This window comes from Oncorhynchus clarkii, chromosome 28 (genome assembly GCF_045791955.1).
Source record: "Oncorhynchus clarkii lewisi isolate Uvic-CL-2024 chromosome 28, UVic_Ocla_1.0, whole genome shotgun sequence".
Taxonomy (NCBI): Eukaryota; Metazoa; Chordata; class Actinopteri; order Salmoniformes; family Salmonidae; genus Oncorhynchus; species Oncorhynchus clarkii.
The window spans coordinates 35,658,696-35,679,468 of NC_092174.1; the positions used below are offsets into that span (position 1 = coordinate 35,658,696).

Consider the following 20,773-nt stretch of genomic DNA (forward strand, 5'->3'; position numbering starts at 1 on the left):
CTTTCCCTTTTTTGGGGGGTTTGCTATAGGGCCCAGCTTCTCTGTTATATAGGATGTTATGGTGTATGGCCCTGTAGGGTTCCCTCTATAGCAGTAGCCACTTCTCTCTATATAGGACTCTGGGGTGGTATATGGCTTAGGTCACTGTGTTCAGCTGGAAATGCTCAACAGTAGCCATTCTAAACAATAGGGCACATTGCATTTCATTTGGCACAGCCTTCTCCCCAGTGTACGCTGCTCTATGGACCATACTTTAGGTGCCAGGTCATTTGACCCTGACTGAGTGCATGCGTACATGTGTGTGTGCCCGTGTATGCAACCTATTGCAATCAATATCTCTCTACACCACCTATATAATGTACGGTGTGATTTGCAACTATAGGACTGGTCACTGATTATTCTCTCTTCTCTCTCTCCTCTCTTTCTTTCCCTTTCTAGTGCCCGTGCTGTGCTGCCATGACAACCATGGCCCCTCCCTTCATGTTTCTCCTCCTTCTCCTCCGATTGGCTCACAGTTCTTTCCCAGAGGAGCCCGGTCCGCTCAGCTACGCTCCCTTAGAGGGTATGTGTCCTTCTCAGTGTGTGTGTGTGTGGGGGGGGGGGGGGGTGACATTCAGAGGGTGAATGGCCTTTGAATGGGGTACGGTGGTAGGTGCTAGGCGCACCGGTTTGTGTCAAGAACTGCAACGCTCCTGGATTTTTCACGCTCAACAGTTTCCTGTGTGTATCAAGAATGGTTCACCACCCAAAGGACATCCAGCCAACTTGACACAACTGTGGGAAGCATTGGAGTCAACATGGTCCAGCTTCCCCGTGGAATGCTTTCGACACGTTGTTCAGTCCATGCCTTGACGAATTGAGGCTGTTCTGAGGGCAAAAGGAGGGGTGTAACCATAGCTGCGGGAAGTAGGGGGGCTGAGGGTGCTGCAAGACCCTCTGAAAAATATCGGAATCAAAAAATATATACATTTTGGTGGTGCACTGGGCCTTTACTAGTATTAGCAAACCAATGTAGATGTCTGTAGTGCGGTCCTATTTCTCAGCATCTCCACTTTAGCAAGAAAGTTACTTGTATAATGAAGAACAGTATCTTGCAGGATTCAATAGTTGGAATTGTAAGAGTTGTTGCTCTGTCCGATTCTCTGTGATTCTGTCATTCTAATGGAATCCAGAAAGAACAAAACCCTGTTCTCAAACATTACATCAAAAGGTGCAAATTTATGGGCAAAGACATCAAACATCCACATCAAATTGAATATTTTTCTTGATCAAATAACATGAAAAACAACCACTTTGTACAGTATTAATTTACCGTCCTTACAAACCACTTAATGTAAATGTATATTACTGTATTGTACATAGGCTGGTCATCTTGGTTTGTACCTGTAGACTTTGTACCTGTAGACTCCATCACCATGAAAAAATGACCAATACAGTAATTGAGTACATTGAGGCATCAAGTGGTTTGTGATGATATCAGACCGATATAGACGTCTTCAGCACAGTCATTCTTTTTTGCTCATCCCCCCCATAAAAAAAAACACCACCACCACCACCACCAAACTACTTCCTGCGGCTATGGATGCAACTCAATATTAGGAAGGTGTTCTTAATTTTTCAGTATACTCAGTGTGTGTATGTGTTTCTTTGGCCTGCATGCGTTTGTGTATGTATGGTATCTGTGCTGAATGACCCTTGGTGGCCCTTCTCAGTATTCCATCAGGCCAGAAAGTTCAGGGGTCACAGCCTTGGTCTGGAGCTGTTTTCACACGAAACAACCGTGTCACAGAGATAGATTGCAGAAGCACTGGGAAATGTGTTTCTCCTTGAGTGTGTGAACAAAATATATAATGCTCTCCCCTCCTCCTCTCCTTCAATTTAATATTATGGAGCTGCTATCTGAGGTCATTGCTTTGTTGCTGTTTTACTGCATATCTGATTGAGCATCAACCTAGTTCAAGAGGAGGGGGGTGTGAGAGGTGGAGAGAGAGAGACATGGGAGGACAGAGAGAAAAAGAGAGCAATCGAAGGAGGGAGGAGGTAGATAGTCAGAGAGGTGGAGATGGAGAGAGAGATTGAATAGAAGCAGAGGAGAGAGAGAGGGCAGAGCGTTTGGAGATGTGTAGATGGATGGATGTCTATTATGTCGCTCCCTGCAGTCAAGGACAATGAGACAGTGGTCCCACTCAATCTCCTGAAGAGGAGTCCGTATGGAGATGTCACTATGTCCTCTCCACCTTCCCTGCAGTGTGTCCTGTCTGTCCTTCCATACTCTGTGTCTGATCTATCCTCTCCTCTCCTCCTGCAGTGTGTCCGGCCTGTCCTTCCATACTGTATGTGTCTGATCTATCCTCTCCTCTCCTCCTGCAGTGTGTCCGGCCTGTCCTTCCATACTGTATGTGTCTGATCTATCCTCTCCTCCCTTCCTGCAGTGTGTCCTGTCTGTCCTTCCATACTCTGTGTCTGATCTATCCTCTCCTCTCCTCCTGCAGTGTGTCCTACCTGTCCTTCCATACTGTATGTGTCTGATCTATCCTCTCCTCTCCTCCTGCAGTGTGTCCTGTCTGTCCTTCCATACTGTATGTGTCTGATCTATCCTCTCCTCCCTTCCTGCAGTGTATCCTGTCTGTCCTTCCATACTCTATGTGTCTGATCTATCCTCTCCTCTCCTCCTGCAGTGTGTCCGGCCTGTCCTTCCATACTGTATGTGTCTGATCTATCCTCTCCTCTCCTCCTGCAGTGTGTCCTGTCTGTCCTTCCATACTGTATGTGTCTGATCTATCCTCTCCTCTCCTGCAGTGTGTCCTGTCTGTCCTTCCATACTCTATGTGTCTGATCTATCCTCTCCTCCCTTCCTGCAGTGTGTCCGGCCTGTCCTTCCATACTCTATGTGTCTGATCTATCCTCTCCTCTCCTCCTGCAGTGTGTCCTGTCTGTCCTTCCATACTCTATGTGTCTGATCTATCCCCTCTTCCCCTCCTGCAGTGTGTCCTGTCTGTCCTTCCATACTGTATGTGTCTGATCTATCCTCTCCTCTCCTCCTGCAGTGTGTCCGGCCTGTCCTTCCATACTGTATGTGTCTGATCTATCCTCTCCTCTCCTCCTGCAGTGTGTCCTACCTGTCCTTCCATACTCTATGTGTCTGATCTATCCTCTCCTCCCTTCCTGCAGTGTGTCCTGTCTGTCCTTCCATACTGTATGTGTCTGATCTATCCTCTCCTCTCCTGCAGTGTGTCCTGTCTGTCCTTCCATACTGTATGTGTCTGATCTATCCCCTCTTCCCCTCCTGTATCACTATCATTGTCTGTCTCCATCTTTCTGCCATCGCTCTGTTTCTCCCTCCTCCGCCTTTCTCACTTTTCACTCTTCCCCTCCTAGCTTTTTTTCCTCCATCCTTCCTGTCTTTCTCTCTCCATCCCCTGTAATGTAATGATAGAGTATAAACAACCCTTTCTTTCGCTCTCTCATCCTTCTTCTCAGTGGTGAGGAGGTATCCTGTGTTTGTGGGTAGAGCTCATCATTCCTCTCAGAGACAGGAGCTGCACATTCAGACAGTGCTCCAGGTCAACCGCACTCTCTACATAGGAGCCAGGTAATAATCAGACACTGCCTGTACCCTACCTTACACACTGTACACAGTACCCTACCACACACACTGTACACAGTATCCTGCCGTACACACTGTACACAGTATATAGTTGTTTCATGATCAAATACACTGCAAAATACTGAAAATGTCTTTGTTTTTCTCCTGTTGTCTGTGTTTGTAAAACAGAGATGATCTATACAGAGTGGAGCTGGACAATATGTCAGGGGATGAAATGTTCTACAGCAAGGTGAGACAGACAGACAGACAGACAGACAGACAGACAGACAGACAGACCTCGCTGATGTAACAAACACCTCTGATTAAATCCGATCCCAGTATGATTGTAACCCTCTGGTCATGTCATTTTGTGGTCCTCTGCTAGAAGCGGACGTGGGAATCCAATAAGAATGACATTCGAGTCTGCAGAATGAAGGGCAAACATGAGGTTAGTTCCCATCTCTAGCCCAGAGGGCAGCGTATGTCAGTGGTTACTCACAGAAAAAAACTTTAGACTACAGTGTGTTGTTGGAGGTGCTGTGGGGTTATCGATTCTAGTAATCCCAATGACATGTTGTCCTGCAGTGAGAATGTGATACCTGCAACTGATCTGAGTGATGAGTATTATGGGGTGATACGATCAGTGAATAATGGAGGCCTAAGAGATAAAGGAGAGAGGGAGGATCGAGAGGGAAAGATTTTACTTTTATCTGTCTTATTGGCAGAGAGGGGAGAAAGAAAGAGTGAGGGGGAAGAGAAGAGAGAGAGTGAGGGGGAAGAGAAGAAGTGGGGGAGGAGGAGAGAGAAAATCGAGGAAGGAGAAAAGACAGCGAGAGAGGGAGAGAGATATTGAGATGGCGGTGTCACACAGCCCTGGGGTAGACCATGGAAATCAGGATGGAAGGGAGGGAGATAGGGAGAGGGAGGGAGGGAGAGAAAGGGAGAGAGCGATCAGTGGAGTAGGCACTTGAGATATATAAATAGAGGTAGAAGACCAAACAGTCACAGATAAAAGTAGAGATAGAGAGACAGATTGAAGGAAAAGAGAAAGAGCGTGGGAAAGAGAAAGAGTTGTGTGGCATTAAGGTTGACAGATAAAAGTAGAGATAGAGAGACAGATTGAAGGAAAAGAGGAAGAGCGTGGGAAAGAGAAAGAGTTGTGTGGCATTAAGGTTGACAGATAAAAGGGAAAGAAACAAAAAGAGAAAGTAACAACATCAAAGGTTTTTGACATCAAAAGTGGAGAGAGACAAAGACAGACAGACAGAGAGTTTAGAGTTTTTATAAAAACCTTTATTTTATACTTAATAATGAACACAAATAATGGCACACTGTGACTTTTCAGAAATTAAGCAACAAATGTGTCATTCCTAAATAAAAATTAATTTAATTAAAAAACATAGATATACGTTCAACTCATTTTATCTAGAAAAAATAGTTTCCCCTCCTCCACAAAACAAACCGCTCCTTCATAAGCCCACGTCTCCGCAAACAATGGGAGATCTTTTACAGCCGAGAAGAACTCAAAATCCACTTTTATGCTCACTTTGACTAATCCTTTAGAAACACATCTTACAACCTGCTCATAACTTGTGCGTGTCTATTTTATGTTTCCTACTCAGAAAAATTACCATCTTAGCTTAACCCTGTCACGGGTGCACCCCCTCCGGCCTCTAGGTCACCAGGCTGCTCGTTATGGCACACACCTGTCACCATCATTACCTTGACTCCATCACCTCCTTGATTACCTGCCCTATATATGTCACTCCCTTTGGTTCCTTCCCTATATATGTCACTCCCTTTGGTTCCTTCCCTATATATGTCACTCCCTTTGGTTCCTTCCCTATATATGTCACTCCCTTTGGTTCCTTCCCTATATATGTCCCTCCCTTTGGTTCCTTCAATATATATGTCCCTCCCTTTGGTTCCTTCCCTATATATATGTCACTCCCTTTGGTTCCTTCCCTATATATGTCTCTCCCTTTGGTTCCTTTCCTATATATGTCCCTCCCTTTGGTTCCTTCCCTATATATGTCCCTCCCTTTGGTTCCTTCCCTATATATGTCTCCCCCTTTGGTTCCTTCCCTATATATGTCTCTCCCTTTGGTTCCTTTCCTATATATGTCTCTCCCTTTGTTTCCTTCCCTATATATGTCCCTCCCTTTGGTTCCTTCCCTATATATGTCTCTCCCTTTGGTTCCTTCCCTATATATGTCACTCCCTTTGGTTCCTTTCCTATATGTGTCCCTCCCTTTGGTTCCTTCCCCAGGAGTCATTGTTTCTGTTTCATGTCTGTGTGTTTTTTGTGTTTTCTTGTTTTGTATTATGTTATGTTTATTTATTAAAACACTCACTCCCTGAACTTGCTTCCCGACTCTTAGCTCACTTGTTACAGTCCCCCAAAAATGTTTTAACAGTTGACATTTTCTTTTCTGTTGCTTAGTGAAACCCCAAAATAAAAACAGTGTTATTGAAAATCTCCCCTACAGCTGTAAACAAAGACTACAGTATTTCAAAGAGGCTTTAGCCTCTCACACTCCATAAAACAGTGAAAAATTGTTTCTCTTATGTTACAAAAAGGATATCTATCTGGACACCAATATCTAAGTTAATAACAGATACAAAAACATTAACTGCAATGATGCCATGCAAAACCCTCTATTGCATGTCACTGGTGGCCTTTTGTAATGGTGGCTTGTACAGTGCTCTCCATGCTGGCTTTACCTTGTCACCAATGCCCAGTTTTACCCTCCAAGGAGTGTATTTTCTATTCTTCAATTTATCTTTATTCAAATCCTTGACACACCCCCTATATAAGTATTTCCCGTTCAACTCATCCAAATCCACCTCTTCCAACCCTCTCAAATCCAGTAATAACACCTTTCTTTCTGACTGGGATATTGGGTGTAATCCCTAGTGTTGGAAATGGGACTTATTCATCTTGTGCCTTCTTCTTATGATTAAGCATATTAATATGTATTATTAAGCATAGCTCTTCTACTGACAGAGCCTTCCGGCAGCTTTCCAGCAGTTGTGCGACAATTCTTTCCGACCTCAACCCGAAATATTCAGCCACCCGTCAGCCCTCCATTAAGGTGGGCCCAGCCATGGTCATTGACTGTTTTAGGCTGAGGATTTTGCCCTTCACCAGAATCTTGGAGAAATGTGGAACAGCTGCAGTTGTACAATCCAGTCTTGCCCCATACACCAGAGGTTCCTCCAGCAGCCAATGCTGGAGTGCGTCTGGACTCCGTTATTATGCTCCAAACCCTAAGGCCTCTGTAAAACGAAGGTACTCCCCCGCCTTGAAATCTGGCTACTATCAACCTAAAATAAATCCTTCTTTAAACCTAATCCCCCGACCTGCTGTAATACAGGACCTGCCACCCATCTCCAAACCACATTTTCCGGTCCATAAAGCAACCTTTGAATAAACTAAAACCCGGAAAGCAGCAGCCCTACTAGCAAGATGTACAAGACCTTGTCCCCCCCCTCCTCTTTTGACAAATACAAAACACTTTGTGGAACCCATGATATTTATCCCAAAATAAATCAACAATAATCGCCTGTATCTTAGCCAAAAGGCCAGATGGTGGCTCTAAACATGACAACCGATGTCACGGTGCAGAGGCAACCACATTGTTAACAATAATAGTGCGCCCCCTGCATGACATACGAGATAACAACCACAGCCATCTCCTCATCCTCCCTTCCACCATTTCAAGCACCCCATTCCAATTTGTTTCCATTGTCCCCTCATCCCCTAGGTACACTCCAAGATACTTAAAACCTCCCTTACACCATTCCAGCCCCCCCCCCCCCCCCCCCTGACAAAGCAATGATCCCTTCAGACCATTTTCAAATCTGTAAAGCTTTTTTTTCCCAATATACCTTTGCAGAGCATATTCCCCTAAACCGATCAACCAATTCTCCTTCCAGACTCACATTAAGCATCTCCAATCCAAAATTAAATCTAGAATCGGCTTCCTATTTTGCAACAAAGCATCCTTCACTCATGCTACCAAACATACCCTCGTAAGACTGACCATCCTACCGATCCTCGACTTCGGTGATGTAATTTATAAAATAGCCTCCAACATTCTACTCAACAAATTGGATGCAGTCTATCACAGTGCCATCCGTTTTGTCACCAAAGCCCCATATATTACCCACCACTGCGACCTGTACGCTATCGTTGGCTGGCCATCGCTTCATACTCGTCGCCAAACCCACTGGCTCCAGGTCATCTACAAGTCTCTGCTAGGTAAAGCCCAGCCTTATCTCAGTTCACTGGTTACCATAGCAGCACCCACCTGTAGCACGCGCTCCAGCAGGTATATCTCACTGGTCACCCCCAAAGCCAATTCCTCCTTCGGCCGCCTTTCCTTTCAGTTCTCGGCTGCCAATGACTGGAACGAACTGCAAAAACCACTGAAGCTGGAGACTCTTATGTCCCTCACTAGCTTTAAGAACCAGCTGTCAGAGCAGCTCACAGATCACTGCACCTGTAAACAGCTCATCCAACTACCTCATCCCCATACTGTATTTATTTATTTATCTTGCTCCTTTGCACCCCAGTATCTCTACTTGCACATTCATCTTCTGCACATCTACCATTCCAGTGTTTAATTGCTTTATTGTAATTACTCACCATGGCCTATTTATTTCCTTTACCTCCCTTATCTTACCTCATTTGCACTCACTGTATATAGACTTTTTTTTATATACTGTATTATTGACTGTATGTTTGTTTATTCCATGTGTAACTCTGTGTTGTTGTATGTGTCGAACTGCTGTCCTTTATCTTGGCCAGGTCACAGTTGCAAATGAGAACTTGTTCTCAACTAGCCTACCTGGTTAAATAAAGGTGAAAAAAAAACATGAGACTCAAACTATCCACCTCTGCCTGATTTTTCACTAAAGTAGCATCGGGATAGGCTGAGACGAAGAGGAGGAGTATCCTCTGAAAGCTACACCCCTTCAATGTGATGTCTAATGCTATTTAGTAGTGGCTCTATAATGGTTGCATATATCATTCCTGACAAAGAACACCCCTGCCTAAAATCTCTACATACTTTAAAAGGAGCACTCAAGCCACCGTTAAATTTCAGCACACTTTCAATGTCACCATATATCACCCTAATCATGGCAATAAAACCAGAGCTGAAACCTAATGCCTCAAACGTGTGCCATAAGTATTGATGTTCAACTCGGTCAAATGCCTTTTCCTGATCAATTAAAATTAGACCAGCATCCAACCCAATAGCCCTAGAGACGTCCCAAAAATTCAGAATCAGGGAATGTTGTCCCCTATCTGCCTGCCGGGAACACAGTAGGACTGCTGGGCCTCCGACCGCAAGGCACTACAGAGGGTAGTGCAAACAGCCCAGTACATCACTGGGGCCAAGCTTCCTGCCAACCAGGACCTCTATACCAGGCGGTGTCAGACGAAGGCCCTAAAAATTGTCAAAGACTCGCCAAGTCTTGGTCCAAAAGGCTTCTAAACAGCTTCTAACCCAAGCCATAAGACTCTTGAACATCTAGTCAAATGGCTAACCAGACTATTTGCATTGCCCCCCCCCCCCCCTCCTCCATACCACTGCTACTCTCTGTTGTCGTCTATGCATAGTAACTGTAATAACTCTACCTACATTACATGTACATACTACCTCACCTAACCAGTACCCCTTAGAACACTTTAATAACTCTACCTACATTACATGTACATACTACCTCACCTAACCAGTACCCCTTAGAACACTTTAATAACTCTACCTACATTACATGTACATACTACCTCACCTAACCAGTACCCCTTAGAACACTTTAATAACTCTACCTACATTACATGTATATACTACCTCACCTAACTGGTACCCCTTAGAAAACTTTAATAACTCTACCTACATGTACATACTACCTCACCTAACCAGTACCCCTTAGAACACTTTAATAACTCTACCTACATGTACATACTACCTCACCTAACCAGTACCCCTTAGAACACTTTAATAACTCTACCTACATGTACATACTACCTCACCTAACCAGTACCCCTTAGAACACTTTAATAACTCTACCTATATGTACATACTACCTCACCTAACTAGTGCTCCTTAGAACACTGTAATAACTCTACCTACATTACATGTACATACTACCTCACCTAACCAGTACCCCTTAGAACACTTTAATAACTCTACCTACATGTACATACTACCTCACCTAACCAGTACCCTTTAGAACACTTTAATAACTCTACCTACATGTACATACTACCTCACCTAACCAGTACCCCTTAGAACACTTGAATAACTATACCTACATTACATGTACATACTACCTCACCTAACCAGTACCCCTTAGAACACTTTAATAACTCTACCTACATTACATGTACATACTACCTCACCTAACCAGTACCCCTTAGAACACTTTAATAACTCTACCTACATGTACATACTACCTCACCTAACCAGTACCCCTTAGAACACTTTAATAACTCTACCTACATGTACATACTACCTCACCTAACCAGTACCCCTTAGAACACTTTAATAACTCTACCTACATGTACATACTACCTCACCTAACCAGTACCCCTTAGAACACTTTAATAACTCTACCTACATTACATGTACATACTACCTCACCTAACCAGTACCCCTTAGAACACTTTAATAACTCTACCTACATGTACATACTACCTCACCTAACCAGTACCCTTTAGAACACTTTAATAACTCTACCTACATGTACATACTACCTCACCTTACCAGTACCCCTTAGAACACTTGAATAACTATACCTACATTACATGTACATACTACCTCACCTAACCAGTACCCCTTAGAACACTTTAATAACTCTACCTACATTACATGTACATACTACCTCACCTAACCAGTACCCCTTAGAACACTTTAATAACTCTACCTACATGTACATACTACCTCACCTAACCAGTACCCCTTAGAACACTTTAATAACTCTACCTACATGTACATACTACCTCACCTAACCAGTACCCCTTAGAACACTTTAATAACTCTACCTACATGTACATACTACCTCACCTAACCAGTACCCCTTAGAACACTTTAATAACTCTACCTACATGTACATACTACCTCACCTAACCAGTACCCCTTAGAACACTTTAATAACTCTACCTATATGTACATACTACCTCACCTAACTAGTACTCCTTAGAACACTGTAATAACTCTACCTACATTACATGTACATACTACCTCACCTAACCAGTACCCCTTAGAACACTTTAATAACTCTACCTACATGTACCTACTACCTCACCTAACCAGTACCCTTTAGAACACTTTAATAACTCTACCTACATGTACATACTACCTCACCTAACCAGTACCCCTTAGAACACTTGAATAACTATACCTACATTACATGTACATACTACCTCACCTAACCAGTACCTCTTAGAACACTTTAATAACTCTACCTACATTACATGTACATACTACCTCACCTAACCAGTACCCCTTAGAACACTTTAATAACTCTACCTACATGTACATACTACCTCACCTAACCAGTACCCCTTAGAACACTTTAATAACTCTACCTACATGTACATACTACCTCACCTAACCAGTACCCCTTAGAACACTTTAATAACTCTACCTACATGTACATACTACCTCACCTAACCAGTACCCCTTAGAACACTTTAATAACTCTACCTACATTACATGTACATACTACCTCACCTAACCAGTACCCCTTAGAACACTTTAATAACTCTACCTACATGTACATACTACCTCACCTAACCAGTACCCCTTAGAACACTGTAATAACTCTACCTACATGTACATACTACCTCACCTAACCAGTACCCATTAGAACACTTTAATAACTCTACCTACATTACATGTACATACTACGTCACCTAACCAGTACCCCTTAGAACACTTTAATAACTCTACCTACATGTACATACTACCTCACCTAACCAGTACCCCTTAGAACACTTTAATAACTCTACCTACATGTACATACTACCTCACCTAACCAGTACCCCTTAGAACACTTTAATAACTCTACCTACATGTACATACTACCTCACCTAACCAGTACCCCTTAGAACACTTTAATAACTCTACCTATATGTACATACTACCTCACCTAACTAGTACTCCTTAGAACACTGTAATAACTCTACCTACATTACATGTACATACTACCTCACCTAACCAGTACCCCTTAGAACACTTTAATAACTCTACCTACATGTACATACTACCTCACCTAACCAGTACCCTTTAGAACACTTTAATAACTCTACCTACATGTACATACTACCTCACCTAACCAGTACCCCTTAGAACACTTGAATAACTATACCTACATTACATGTACATACTACCTCACCTAACCAGTACCCCTTAGAACACTTTAATAACTCTACCTACATTACATGTACATACTACCTCACCTAACCAGTACCCCTTAGAACACTTTAATAACTCTACCTACATGTACATACTACCTCACCTAACCAGTACCCCTTAGAACACTTTAATAACTCTACCTACATGTACATACTACCTCACCTAACCAGTACCCCTTAGAACACTTTAATAACTCTACCTACATGTACATACTACCTCACCTAACCAGTACCCATTAGAACACTTTAATAACTCTACCTACATTACATGTACATACTACGTCACCTAACCAGTACCTCTTAGAACACTTTAATAACTCTACCTACATGTACATACTACCTCACCTAACCAGTACCCTTTAGAACACTTTAATAACTCTACCTACATGTACATACTACCTCACCTAACCAGTACCCATTAGAACACTTTAATAACTCTACCTACATTACATGTACATACTACGTCACCTAACCAGTGCCCCTTAGAACACTTTAATAACTCTACCTACATGTACATACTACCTCACCTAACCAGTACCCCTCTGTATATATTGTTATTTTACTGCTGCTCTTTAATTACTTGTTACTTTTATCTCTTATTCTTAGCCATATTTTTTTTAACTGCACTGTTGGTTAGAGGCTTGTAAGTAAGCCTGTAAGGTTTGTTGTATTCGGCGCATGTGACTAATACAATTTGATTTGATAAACAAACATCAGAAAATCCCACTGGGGTTATTACACTTGATTTACAGACCTGAGATTGATGCTCAAAACAATAAAACCTATCTAACCTGGCCAGAGAGATGGTGTTCTCTCTCAAATGGGCCCATGTGTACTGTCTCGTGCCTCCATGTTGGCTCCGTCAAATATCACACAGTTCATGCATTACAATAAGGCATTTTTAAAAAGTCCTTGAGGTTTTGTGGTTTCTATCTAAATCACTGACTGTGCAGTTAAAATCCCCAGCAAGAAATAAATTATCCTCAGTGTTACATTTCTAAATGGTATTTGATAATGTCTCTAAAAAACATACCCTATCAACTGCCACCACTGGGGCATATACATTTATTAAACACATAGTGATGTTTTCATACCTCACTCTAAATAACCTCCCCTCAACTACCTCTTCAACCTCATATGACAAAGGCAAAAGCCCTTTTGAGAACAGGATAGCCACACCTCCACGTTTTTAGCTTTTATGACTACACACTACTGCTCCCCTCCACACACTCCTTTTGCCACATAACTTCATTTTCAATATTACTATGCGTTTCTTGTAGAAAACTTCCCTTACCCTTCATTAAGTCATACTGTCGCCCCATTTACGTTTAAAGAAGAAATCTTAAAACTGCTCATGGCTGAGAAAAAAATACATAGGAAGAGACAGTAAACATCTCTTTACAGAGTTAAGGCTGCAACTGAACTCTTTCATTTCCTTTAGAATTTAAATCACTTTCTTCCCTTTCATCAATTTCAGAAATGATTTTATCAATCCCATACCTCCCTTCCACCCCATTTATCTCGCTATTTTGTTGTGATGCGTAAAATGACTCACTCTCGCTTTCCTCGTCAGAGGAAAACCCACCATCTCTACTATCTGTTTATCCTCAACTGATTTATCAATGTCTACCTTCATCACCCCTTAAATTCTTCCTCTTAATCCTGGGTACTTTGAAAACAGCTGCTTCATTTTCCATTGTTTCAAACTCCTCTTTAACTCCACATTCATTTTCCAGCACCGACTCAGCGACCCCAGTCGCAGTCACACCGGCTATTCACCCTCTCTCTTTACTCTGATCCACCACAACATTTCCCATCAAACCTTCTCCCTTCACTTGTTCATCCCTTCACGATGGTGCATTAGCTGCACCACCGCTAGAGCTGCTACCGGGCTCTGCCCGATCGTTCTCGGGTGCCCCTCTACCGCAGCCAAAGCTGTTCATTTATTTAGTAGAAGCGTATAACACAATCAAATCTGTGAATATTAAAACTAAAAGCTAAATTAAGTTGGTCAGTATTGTTGATAATGGGATATGTAGGAGGGCGAGCCGGTCAAGGATCGATTCAGACAAGGTGGTAAATTGTATGACAAGTGACAGTTTAATTATGAGTAAAGATATCTGGTACAACGTATACGGGCCCATTTCATTCAGTTCATAAGGAACCAGCAGAAAAGAAGCCCCGATAACAGAGTGCATGTATGTTATATACAGTACAGAAAGTAGGTTGAGTCTAGAAGTTCTGGTCTTCTGGTTGGTCCTGTTGGGCCGTCTGTCATCCCTCTGAGTCTTGTCGTGCCGTTCCTTGTCACACAATGTTCAGCTAAGAAGGAGATTAGGTGTGTGCGCTGTCCTCAGTCACACAATGTTCGGCTAGAAAGGAGATTAGGTGTGTGCGCTGGTTTCTGCAAGTCAAGGCTGTCTCTTCCTCCCAATGTGTGGGTGTATGTCTTATCTGTGTGTCCTCGGCAGTTAGTGTGTGTAATGTGTGTGTGCTGTGTGTCTGGGTGTGGGAGCTATCCTGTATGGGACCTAACATGTTTTACTGTGAAAATACGTTGTCTCAGTTATAGCAATGTTATAGCAGTAGGCTGGTCACCTGCATAAGAAATAGCACTTCCTTACAGTATCCTTCTGTATAAAGATTGTGCACTTGTCTCCTATGAGACACGACATGTTTCCGCAAAGGAGATTTGCATCCAAAAATAACCTTTTTTAAAATTGTAGATACAAGTTGACCATGACGAGATAACTCGCTCTAAAACGTAACCTCAAATGGCGGCACGTTTCAAAGTATTACTTCTTCGCCGGATTCATAAAATGAAATACCGACGTCTGTGTATTCCGCAATACAACACCACTCTCAACTATCGAATTCACTTTTTCAGTGGAATCTAAGAATATCACTACACTTGAGGCTGATTTTACCCAATGCTAGCGCCAACAGCTGAGCTACGTTCTTCCACCGAACATCCTGCCGTAGCAGGAATCTTTACTCCATGCCGCAGACAAAGTTTTTCAAATCCCAACCCTCCGCGTGGCCATTGCAACCAGCCCCACATGCTGGTTTTGCCTTCGAGAAAAACAACCTCAACTATCACACCACCCACCCTGACTAGGTATCCCCCTTTCCTTTCCCATTAGACTGAGAGAAAAATTCAGTCGCTTCCTTGACTCATATAGCCATAATATGGCATTTGAAATGTCTATATTCTTTTGGATATTCTGAGTGTAATGTTTACTGTTATTGTTAATTTCACTCTTGTTTATTATCTACTTCACTTGCTTTGGCAATGTTAACATATGTTTCCCATGCCAATAAAGCTCTTAAATTGAATTGAGAGAGAGACTAGAACATGGAGAGATTCTTCTAGCTCCCATGATGAACTCCTAAAGAGGGAATGTTGTGGTGAGTCGTGCTAGAAGATGTGTAGAGTAACAGTACCTACCTTTTAAAACACAGAGATACAGCTGAACAGTGTGTTGTGTGTAATTTCCTTAAGGCTTTCCTGAGTTGTTGTTTTCACCTAAGCCATGGCTTAGTTCAGCCAGCTCAGCATACTGAATTCCAGCCGTGAAGTAGCCTATGTACCAGGGGTCAGTGTACTGCTAACAGCTTAGCTACCTCCGCTGTCCGACTGCCCCATACTGGGCTCGAACCTGTCATCCTCTGCTTCACAACACACGTGACCGCCCTCCTTCACAACATGCAAACCGATTGAGCCATACAAAAGGCTCCATCAGTGACATTTCAAGCTAGCTGTGGAGTGAGCATTCGATATATTCTTAACTCTGTTACATGTATGTACACTAAGGAGTATTTATTGATTACTTTTGTCATATGGATATGACAAACTTATTTCTCTGCCTAACCCTTTGAGGAGTGGGTTTGAAAGATAAACACACTTGTATGAGCACACACACACACACTTACAGTACTTCTCTGATTCTCCCGTCATTTCTCATCCTTTCTTATCTCTTTCTTCAGGAGGAGTGTCGTAACTTCATTAAGGTGGTGTTGAGTCAACATGAAGGACTGTTTGTGTGTGGAACCAATGCCTTCAACCCTTTGTGTGCCAACTACACTGTGAGTATCTGTCTATTCAATTCAATTCAATGAAGCTTTATTGGCATGTGTGTACGTGTTCATATGGACAATTGTGTGTGTTACAGAGAGACTCTTTGGAGATGGTGGGAGAGACGGTCAGTGGGATGGCTCGTTGCCCGTATGACCCCAGACACGCCAACGTGGCTCTGTTCGCAGGTACAGTAGTTTCTTTCTTTCTTTCTTTCTAACTCTCATTATTTTTCAATATATCAGGAAGTAATGACATAGGTATTTTTACTAGGACTGTAATGTTCAGGGGAAATCATTCAGATGGAAAATCAATCTAGACTGGAGCTGTGAGGAGGAACTTGACTGTGCTTGTACTCAGGATAAATACATGTTCTGTGTGTTCTCGCTTTCTATCTCTGTCTCACTGTCTGTGTGTCTGTATGTCACTCTCTCTTGCTCTTTGTCTCTCTCTCTCTTGCTCTCTCTGTCTCTTTCTCTGTGTGTCTGTATGTCTCTCTCTCTTGCTCTCTCTTGCTCTCTCTCTATCTCTGTCTCACTCTGTGTGTCTGTATGTCTCTCTCTCTTGCTCTCTCTCTCTCTCTTGCTCTCTGTCTCTCTCTCTCTTGCTCTCTCTATCTCTTTCTCTCTTGCTCTCTCTCTCTCTTTCTCTCTTTCTCTCTCTCTTGTTCTCTCTGTCTCTCTCTTTCTCTCTCTGTCTCTCTCTTTCTCTCTTTCTCTCTCTCTCCCTCTATCTCTTTCTCTCTATCAGAGGGCAGTCTCTTCACTGGTACTGTAACAGACTTCCTGGCGATTGATGCTGTGATCTATCGTAGCCTAGGCGACAGCCCCGCTCTTCGCACTGTCAAACACGACTCCAAATGGTTCAGAGGTACACTGAGATGACGTGCTTGCATGTGAGTGAATGGGCCGAACTCTTCTCCACAGGTGAAGAACTCCCAATGTTTGCTAAGATCACATAAACACTGCGGGCTAACCCAACCACTCTACCTTTCCTATCTAAATCCTTATATCCTAGGAGTGGATACATTAAAGCTGTATGGACTAGCTATACTTCAGCTGCGGGCCAATTGTTTCTTGAGTGGATGGTTGGGGGGCCGGAACATAATAAAATAAAAAATGTAGATTGCAAATTCACCGCAAGAAGGCCAAACAGATATCATTTCTGAAAAAAACATAATAATTTCAAACCTTGCTTACATTTGTATATGATCACATACAGTGCCTTCAGAAAGTATTCATACCTCTTGACTTATTCCACATTTTGTTGTGTTACTTCCACTTTGTTGTTACTGTCTGAATTCAAAAAATCTACACACAATACACAATAAAGTGAAAGCATGTTTTAGAAATGTTAGCAAAATAATAGAAAATTAATTACATAAATATCTCATTTACATACAGTTGAAGTCGAAAGTTTACATACACCTTAGCCAAATACATTTAAACTTAAGGTTTTTACAATTCCTGACATTTAATCCTGGTAAAAATTCCCTGTCTTAGGTCAGTTAGGATCACCACTTTATTGTAAGAATTTGAAATGTCAGAATAATAGTAGAGAGATTTATTTATTTCAGCTTATATTTCTTTCATCACATTCCCAGTGGGTCAGAAGTGTACATACACTGAATTAGTAGTTGGTAGCGTTGCCTTTAAATTGTTTAACTTGGGTCAAACATTTCAGGTAGCCTTCCACAAGCTTCCCACAATAAGTTGGGTGAATTTTGGCCCATTCCTCCTGACAGAGCTGTTGTAACTGAGTCAGGTTTGTTGGCCTCCTTGCTCGCACAAGCTTTTTCAGTTCTGCCCACACATTTTCTATAGGATTGAGATCAGGGCTTGGTGATGGCCACTCCAATATCTTGCCTTTGTTGTCCTTAAGCCATTTTGCCACAACTTTGGAAGTATGCTTGGGGTCACTGTCCATTTGGAAGACCCATTTGCGACCAAGCTTTAACTTCCAGACTGATGTCTTGAGATGTTGCTTCAATATATCCACATAATTGTCCTTCCTCATGATGTCATCTATTTTGTGAAGTGCACCAGTCCCTCCTGCAGCAATGCACCCACACAACATGATGCTGCCACAGTGTGCTTCACAGTTGGGATGGCGTTTTTTGGCTTGCAAGCCTCCCCCTTTTTCCTCCAAACATAGCGATGGTCATTATGGCCAACAGTTCTATTTTTGTTTCATCAAAACAGAGGACATTTCTCCAAAAGTACGATGTTTGTCCCCATGTGCAGCTGCAAAACCGTAGTTTAGGCTTTTTAGGCTTTTTTTTTGTGTCTTTTTTATGTCGGTTTTGGAGCAGTGGCTTCTTCCTTGCTGAGCGTCCTTTCAGGTTATGTCGATATAAGACTCGTTTAACTGTGGATATAGATACCTTTGTACCTGTTTCCTCCAGCATCTTCACAAGGTCCTTTGCTGTTGTTCTGGGATTGATTTGCACTTTTGGCACCAAAGTACGTTCATCTCTAGTAGAACGAACGCGTCTCCTTCCTGAGTGGTATGATGGCCGCGTGGTCCCACAGAGTTTATACTTGCGTACTATTGTTTGTACAGATGACTGTGGTACCTTCAGGCGTTTGGAAGGCTCCCAAGGATGAACTAGACTGGTGGAGGTCTACAATTTTTTTTCTGAAGTCTAGGCTGATTTATTTTGTTTTTCCCATGATGTCAAGCAAAGAGGCACTGGGTTTGAAGGTTGGCCTTGAAATACATCCACAGGTACACCTCCAATTTACTCAAATTATGTCAATTAACCTATCAGAAGCTTCTAAAGCCATGACATCATTTTCTGGAATTCCAATTCCAAGCTGTTTAAAGGCACGGTAAACTTCTGACCCACTGGAATTGTGATACAGTGAATTATAAATGAAATAATCTGTCTGTAAACAATTGTTGGAAGAATTACTCGTGTCATGCACAAAGTAGATGTCCTAATCGACTTGCCAAAACTATAGTTTGTTAACAAGACATTTGTGTAGTGGTTGAAAACGAGTTTTAATGACTCCAACCTAAGTGTATGTAAACTTCCGACTTCAACTGTAAGTATTCACATCCCTGAGTCAATATTTTGTAGAAGCACCTTTAGCAGAGATTACAGCTGTATGTTTTTCTGGGTAAATCTCTAAGGGCTTTTTACACCTGGAATGTGCCAAACATTTGCCAATTATTCATGTCAAATTCTTAAAGTTCTTTAAAATTGGTTGTTGATCATTGCTAGACAACCATTTTCAGGTCTTGCCATAGATTTTCAAGCAGATTTAAGTCAAAACTACCACTCAGGAATATTCAGTGTCTTCTTGGTAAGGAACGCCAGGGTATATTTGGCCTTGTGTTTTAGGTTATTGTCCTGCTGAAAGGCGAATTCATCTCCCAGTGTCTGGAGGAAAGCAGAGTGAACCAGGGTTTCTCTCGGATTTCCCCCAAACATAAACCTTTGTATTCAGTAGAAAAAGCTACCTGCTTTGCCACATTTTTTGAAGTATTACTTTAGTGCCTTGTTGCTAACAGGATGCATGTTTTTGAATATTTTTTTTCTGTTCAAGCTTCCTTCTTTTCACTCTGTAATTTAGGTTAGCAGTGTGGAGTAACTACAATGTTGTTGATCCATCCTCATTTTTCTCCTATCACAGCCATTAAACTCTGTAACCGTTTTAAAGTCACCATTGGCCTCTTGCTGAGTTCCCTGAGCGGTTTCCTTCCTCTCCGGCAACTGAGTTAGGAAGGACGCCTGTATCTTTATGTAATTAATAACTTCACCATGCTCAAAGGAATATTCAATGTCTGCTTTATTATTTTGACCCATCTATCAGTAGCTTCTCTTCATTGTGAGGCACTGGAAAACCTCCCTGGTCTTTGCGGTTTTATCTGTGGTTGAAATGCACTGCTCAACGGAGGAGTACAGAGATGAGCCATTCATTCAAAAATCATGTTAAACACTATTATTACACACAGAGTGAGTCCATGCAATTTATTATGTGACTTGTTAAGCACATTTTTATTCCTGAACTTATGTAAGGTTAACATAACAAAGGGGTTCAATACTTATTCACTCAAGACATTTCAGATTTTCATTTAATTTCATAATTAATTTTAGAAAATGTATGAAAATATGATTCCACTTTAACATTGGTAGCATTGCCTTTAAATAGTTTAACTTGGGTCAAACGTTTCGGGTAGCCTTCCACAAGCTTCCCACAATAAGTTGGGTGAATTTTGTGTAGGCCAGTGACAAAAATAACTAATCTAAATTTAATCAAGAAAATTTGGAAAAAGTCAAGGAGTATGAATACTTTCTTAAGGCACTGTACTATATGTCTCTGTCTATTATGCATGGGAATACACGGGAAAAGATTTCCTGGTGTTTATACAGTATTTTATGTCCAACAATGTTTATTATTATTTTAATAAAACATGTAAATAAAAACCACCTGGTGGCCAAATTCGGCCTGCAGCCTGCCAGTTGGTGAACCCTGCTGTAGGTGCTAGGTTAGATGTACTGTTTTCTGTCAAATCAGAGAGGACAAGACCAACGGATCTAGGACATAAAATCTCCTTCAGAGTAAAACATGGTGTGGAACCCTGGAGGTCAGAGACAGAGACAGAGATGAATAAATAACTGCTCTGTCCTTGGCACTGATGATAAATTAAACAGGACATGAATGCTTAATGGCTGACC

General features: G+C 42.0%; 1 protein-coding gene across 1 annotated transcript in view; it reads left to right on the forward strand.

Annotated features, from left to right (window-relative positions):
* The first annotated feature begins 456 nt into the window (after positions 1-456).
* The window catches only part of LOC139386899 (semaphorin-6B-like), a 30,324-nt gene continuing 10,007 nt past the window's right edge, over positions 457-20,773 (forward strand). The window contains exons 1-7 of the mRNA XM_071132771.1: positions 457-562; positions 3,481-3,592; positions 3,776-3,836; positions 3,972-4,034; positions 16,002-16,100; positions 16,187-16,277; positions 16,840-16,959. Of these exons, the coding sequence (XP_070988872.1) occupies positions 457-562; positions 3,481-3,592; positions 3,776-3,836; positions 3,972-4,034; positions 16,002-16,100; positions 16,187-16,277; positions 16,840-16,959 (652 nt within the window). The remainder of the gene's footprint in view (positions 563-3,480; positions 3,593-3,775; positions 3,837-3,971; positions 4,035-16,001; positions 16,101-16,186; positions 16,278-16,839; positions 16,960-20,773) is intronic.